The 6,240-nt window shown below is 43.7% G+C and overlaps 3 protein-coding genes across 3 annotated transcripts; all 3 read left to right on the top strand.

The window, feature by feature from the left end:
* Positions 1 to 598: 598 nt before the first annotated feature.
* C922_05525 (hypothetical protein) lies at positions 599 to 943 on the top strand (the record flags this gene model as incomplete). The annotated part of the gene is made up of 1 exon (XM_008821096.1): positions 599 to 943. One exon carries the CDS (start codon positions 599 to 601, stop codon positions 941 to 943), a length of 345 nt encoding a protein of 114 aa, XP_008819318.1.
* A 1,933-nt stretch (positions 944 to 2,876) lies between these two features.
* Positions 2,877 to 3,071, top strand: C922_05524 (hypothetical protein; the record flags this gene model as incomplete). The annotated part of the gene is made up of 1 exon (XM_008821095.1): positions 2,877 to 3,071. The coding sequence occupies one exon, from the start codon at positions 2,877 to 2,879 to the stop codon at positions 3,069 to 3,071; it is 195 nt and encodes a 64-aa protein (XP_008819317.1).
* Positions 3,072 to 3,548: 477 nt separating this feature from the next.
* C922_05523 (hypothetical protein) lies at positions 3,549 to 4,830 on the top strand (the record flags this gene model as incomplete). Its single annotated transcript, XM_008821094.1, has 2 exons — positions 3,549 to 4,457; positions 4,570 to 4,830. The coding sequence occupies 2 exons, from the start codon at positions 3,549 to 3,551 to the stop codon at positions 4,828 to 4,830; spliced, it is 1,170 nt and encodes a 389-aa protein (XP_008819316.1).
* Between the last annotated feature and the right edge of the window lie 1,410 nt (positions 4,831 to 6,240).

Raw genomic sequence — 6,240 nt, 5'->3', positions numbered from 1 at the left:
ATACAAGTAATAACATCTGTTATGAAAAAAACCATCAAATATTCTCAACCCAACCACCAACAATCCCTAAAAACCATTCAAAATCAAGTAAAATAATAAAGCGCCCTGAATACAACAAATTCTACCCTCCACTAAACCAAAAAAGGTTAAACAGATTCCAGAATTGGAAAAAAAAGAAACAAGGAAATTCTAGAACAAATACAATAATCAAAACAGCTCAAATATCAATCCTGACTAACAAGCAACAGCAGCCAACTCATGTCTGTAAAATGGAACCAATGAACTCCCATACACTCTCAGCTAGAAAATATGAAAAAATCGGGACCTTGTATCAATAAGAACAGACAGGTATAATGAAAAGGAAACGTCAATCAAGAGAATAAATCAGCCAATAACAGTGTCATATCAAAAAAATACCAAGCTAAAGGAACAAAAAGAGGAACCCATATCCTTCTCCCAATCAATCACACCAACTAAAAACGGAAAATTCCCCAAGAAAAATAACAGGCCAAATCCGATAACAACCGCAGACGAATCCAAAGACAAAGAAACAACAGACTTCTCACAAGACATAACAGATTAACCAGAAAGCAAGCACATGACCAACAAAAGAGATAACAAAACAGCCGGAGATCTAAAAATAACCCCAGCCCCCCAACCAAAATTAGGGAAAGGACAAAAAACTAAAAATTCGAGGGAGCCAAGAAATCGGAAAAGACAGAATAACACCACATGGACCACCAACAAGAAACAAAAAATCCGACCAAATGTCCAATCCATCAGAAAGAATACCTCAAATCCCACAAAAAGTAATGAACCGTATCAACAATCTGTATCAAGAAAAAAAAACAATAAAAAAAGCCCAACAGCAAGCCTGACCCTAGACATAATGTCTCTCAAGAACCCCGTCTCACCCAAACGTGACATTGGAGCCAAAAACTGAACAGACATGGACTAACGCTCCCGAAGTTTCAAAAAAATGAAAGTATAAGCGTACCAGAAGATAGAAACCCGGAGAATATCCGAAAACAAGATAAATAAAGAAAAAAAACAACACGAACTAATAGACAATATCCCCCAAAAAAAACGAGTCGTACCAGTTTCAGGATATATCCCCGGCACAAACAACAACAATCAATCCCACAAACCCCCAACTTAACTAATAAAAAAGAACAGCTGAAACAGATCCAACATAAAAAGGAACAGCTCGCCAGTAAGCGACTAAGGCAGAGACGAAATAATATACTGAAAAATAAAGATCAATAAAATACGACTAAAGAAGACCAAAAGACAGATGACTCCAGCCCAAACCGAGAATCCCCGTCCCCCCAAACATATAACCGAAGATCAAAGATAGATATAGCAGGAATTTCTACCACAAAAATAATAAAGTAGCTAAACAAAAAAAAAGAGACCCCTGAAGTCAAAACAAGCAACCACCAAAACCCACACCCAACGGGATCCCAACAGAACCCAAAAAACTGGCAAACCAAAAAGGAATCCCCAACCCCTCACTCAACGAAAGGATAATAAGAAGAATAACCCCCCAATTAACAAGATAGAAAATACAGAAGGCAACTCCTCCCAGGGTGGATGAGAACTCCAAATTAAAGAACCTCACCAGAACAAAACCTAAAAAAACCAACAACAGGTCCCCCACTATCTACCCCCAAACAGGCAACGTGTTAGGAGCAAACCTCACCCAACAGAAACACAACAACAAAAGGCATCCCAACGGCCCTGGCCGTATCACAAAAGACAAAACAGCAGGCAAAACTAGAGGCCAAAGGAAGGACCGCAAAGAACAACAAAAAAGGAATCTTCAAGCACAAAATCAGATCCAAAGGCGACAAATCCAGAACAGGAAGAAACAGGTAAAACCATAACACCGAACCAAGACGGGTTCCGAAATAAAACCCCCCCTACACCCCTCCCCCCCCAAAAGCCAACAGACCAGAAAAAAAAAAGGACAAGTTAAGATGCAAAACAGCAACTGAATTAAAGGGCCCTTCAGAGAAGAAACCCCAATGGAAAAATCAAGAATAACAGAAGATCGACCAAAGTTCACTAAAAACCCAGTTATAATCCAGTAGTCTCAAGAGTAGAACCAAGAACAGTTATCAGAGCAAGTCCTTCAGCCCCAGCTAAATCAAGCAACCCCAGGCGCCGAGACCGAGGAGTGTAAAAATATAATAAGCTAGACAACAGCACCTACTTCAGACGAATAACAGAAATTCTGAAAAATCAAAACTTGAAAAAATCAAAAGGTAGCGAAATTACAACAAAGGAGTGACTCACCAGCGACCAATCAAGACGACAGAGTAGGGAGCCGTGTATGAGAACCCATTGGCGCCCACACAGGGACAACTTCAGGTTCAGGCTCAACAGGAAGTTAAGCCGACAAATAAGGAGTACCCAGAATACGGAGCCCCAGGAAACGTCCATCGACAAATAACCCCCACCACCAAAATCCCCCCCAAGAGGAAAGACAGACTAATTCCAGACGAGACAGGAAATTAAGAGTAGCCAACAGGAAGAAGCAGGATAAACAAACAGAAGTCTCCAAATAATCATGAGTCTCAAAGGCAACAGGACAGGGAGTCCCAGAGCAACAAAGGGCAGCGCACCACCAAAAGCAAACACGAGCCAATACCAGCCCCAAACGAAAAAGGACCCAGAACAAGTCAGCCGTCTCAGGGAGAAGGATGACTCCCAAACACCCAGAGCAGAACAACACCTCAAGAAGAAGCCTGAACGGGGAAAAAGATCACTGAGGATTCAAAATCCGAAGCAATTCACCAGAAAAAAATGACCGGGAGGGGAGACCTCAGTATGAAACCAGAGAAACCAGATCAGAACCCCAATCCGGGGAGCAAATGAAAGGGAGCCCAAGGGGACCAACCCGCCGAAGCCTGAAGTGTGGAACAGAGAACAATAGGACTGGCTCCAAGGAATCAGGAGCCAGAGAAGAAAACCGCCCCCCCATCCCACAGCCGAGGCCCCCAGAGGAGTGGAGAGTACTGACCCCCAGAACCCACTTAACACACAGGAACTCCAGGAACAGCAGATAAGATATGGCGAGGCGAGCAGTCAACAAAACAACAAAGAAAGAGATGAGCCAATCCAAGGAAGAACCCCCCAAACTAGGATGAGGAGATACCCATATCCTCCGACAGGCTCTCTCTTCCAGAATTCACGACCCAGGTAAAAAGGCGTTAAGTATGAGCTCGCCTCTGCACAGCAGGTCCAAGGATGAGCTATTGGGAAGTGATAGACTGAACCATCTAGCTCAAAAAGCTCAGAAATCGGAAGGGAACTGAATGGAAAGAGAGCACCCGTGAACAACAAAGAATCAAGGCGTTAGGATAGAATTAACCCCCGATGAAAAGGAGCTGATAAATAGGAACACATCAATTCTTTTTGATATAAGAGGGCTCCGTAATTAGAACAAAACGCAGAGGCAGAAGCTCAATCCAAGAAGTACAGGGTATATCAAAATACCGACGAATCAATAACCCGCCGGACCGGAGAAAAGAAGGAATCAAACAATGACATATAACTTTGCCGAAGAGCTAAGAAAGGTAATGAATAGTAGCGAAGTAAGAGGATATTGTCAGACAAGAGGACGCGAGGGAGGAGGGGTGTGTAGATTAAATAAACAAGATGCCCCCCCCGAGCCTGTGAATGAGTGGCAATATGACAAAAACGGGGATTGGAATCAAGTAAAGAATAGAGGAAGTCTCTATCTGTTAAGTGGAATAATATGTAGGGAAATAGAACTATGGCTTAATGGGTTATGGAAGAGCAAGAGCGAAGGGGGAAAGATAAAACTGCGGGGGTGTTCATATGAGGAATACAAAAGGAGCCTTACCAGCGCGCGATGCCACGAGGGAGATCAGAGAAAGAACTCTCTATTAGAGTGGAGCGAGTTTGGATCAAGGGACATATATTCCCCAATATATCCGAGCCAGAAGTCGTTTATGATCTGTTTGGATATAGTAAGGATAATCTTAATGATATTAGCAACTCCTGAAAAAGCAAGCAAAGAGAAAGAAACATCGGGCAACATGGGGAACCTATGTAGGCGTATATACCACGAGTTTAACGATTGGGGAGGAGAGGCCATGGCAAGGAAATTGATGAAGAGATGGTTTAAGGTCAAGACCAAAAAGAGAAGGTATCAAACCAGCCTCATTCTCCCAGGGGGAACATTATATGACGCAGTTAGAGCGAGTATCTTAAACAGAAGGGCGGGGCAGGGGGGGTTGGTGTGTGTTGTCAGGGAGGAAAAGCCAAGGAAACTTGAAAGATCCCGAGCAAACGAGCCTCTCCGTGGACCAATAGAGTACCACACAGAAAGAAGAGGATCCCCACAAAGGGCGCCCGACGGGGAAGACTTAGTGAAGGCAATAGGAGCACTGGACGGGACAACAATAAGAAAAAGGCAGGAGGATTTGGTAAGTATGGGAACAATTCCCCGAATCATCCACGCGGCCCCCCCACCACCAATCCGCAACGACTATTCACAAGAAGTATTCGTTACGGCAGGTCAACTTTCATCCACCTTAGGAGGGGAGATACAGGACGCGGGGAATTAAGGTGAGGTTTAGTAAGGAGACACACCTGTTCGGAGCAGTGATAGGAGTCTTATTGGCAGCGGCGGGAATATATGGAGTCTATAACACAATGAGAAGACAAACAATCCGAAACTACAGGAGAGGTCAAAGGAGCAAGTTCGTCTTCCACCAGAAGAGAGATCTAAAGAAGAACACTAGAGAAGGTAAGGAGCTAGAATTCCAAAGGGTACCACATTTGAAGTTTACGGTGTAGATTTAGGTCCCGCTATTGAGTGAGTCCATTAGGATTAGGGGTGGAATCCTCGGGGGCTAATTTTAGAAATTCGTACTTGACAGATCCCTTTGCGGGGTTAATCATTAAGGAGTCGAAGTTGACGTATCAGGTTTATGGTTGAGGGTTTAAGTTTAGGTTTAGAAGGTAAGGGAGAAGCTCAGTGTGTAGGAGTCTGACGTTTAACTTTAGGGGTTAGCTTTAAGGGCTAGGGTTGAGGGTTTACGTTTAGGTTTAGAAGGTAAGGGAAAAGCTCAGTGTGTAGGAGTCTGACGTTTAACTTCAGGGTCTATCTTTAAGGGCTATGGTTGAGGGGTTAAGGTTCGGGGTTTCAGCTCTTACCGTTCAGAATTTATGGTTCAGGTCTACGGTTTAGGGTTTGGGGTTCAGGTTTAGGGTTTATGGTTTCAGCTCTTACGGTTCAGGATTTAGGGACTAACCTTTAGGGTTTAGATCTAGGGTTCAGGGTTTAGTGTTCAGGGGTTTAGCTTTAGGCATGAGGGACTAGTTTCCGGGGTTTAGTTTTCCCGGTTCGGGGTTTAGGTCTCAGAGTCTAGCTTAAGAGTTCAGATTTAGGGGTCTCGGGATTATGGGGTAGGGTTAGGTTTTAGTGTTCAGGTTTAGAGTTCAGAGTGTAGGTTCAGGCTTTAGGTTGGGGGGCTTAGCATTTGAGATCACGGGTTATGGTTTAGGCTTCAGGGTTTAGGGTTAGAGGTTAGGTTTAGGGTTTCAGGGTTTAGGGTTCAGGCTTATGGTTCAAGGCTCTGGGTTCGGGATTAAAGTTTCAGGTTTACGGTTTATGGTTCAGGATCCGTTGTTTTATGCCTTCAGCTTCTAGTGTCTGGATTTTGGGGATTAGTTTTCAGTCTTAGGGTCTAGGGTTTAGGTTTGGAGCATGAGGGTTAGTGGTTTATCCTTTGGGTTCATTTTCTAGGTACCGGCACTGCGGTTTAGTGTTCAGGGTGTGAGGTCTTTGGGTTATGTTTTAGGGTTTAGGTTTTGTGTTGGGTTTTGAGGGTTTGGGTTTCATACTTTTTGAGTTACTCTTTAGTCTTTCGTGGTATTTTCTAGCTTGCGGGTTAGGTTTATGTGTCAAGTGGGGAAGTCTAGGTTCAGGTTTCGAGCGTGTTTTTTACCCTTAGGAGTCAGGATTCACGCTCCGGGTTTAAGGCTCAGAGGCTCCTGTTAGACTTCAGTGTTTAGGTTTTAGGATTCAGGCTTTAAGGTTTAGACTTAGAGGGAGGGTTCAAGTTCTATGGCTCAGTGAGCTGTTCAGTGCGTTGAGGTAAGCTTTAGAATCTACCTTCACTTTTAGGGTCGTGGATTATTTTTATGTGTGATGATTCAGGACTTAGATGTACCGTTTATGGTGTTGTTGTCATGGTTTTCTTT

Source organism: Plasmodium inui, assembly GCF_000524495.1.
Source record: "Plasmodium inui San Antonio 1 unplaced genomic scaffold supercont1.88, whole genome shotgun sequence".
Lineage (NCBI taxonomy): Eukaryota > Apicomplexa > Aconoidasida > Haemosporida > Plasmodiidae > Plasmodium > Plasmodium inui.
The sequence above is the reverse complement of the archived record's forward strand: the minus strand, read 5'-3'. Positions and strand labels throughout refer to the sequence as shown.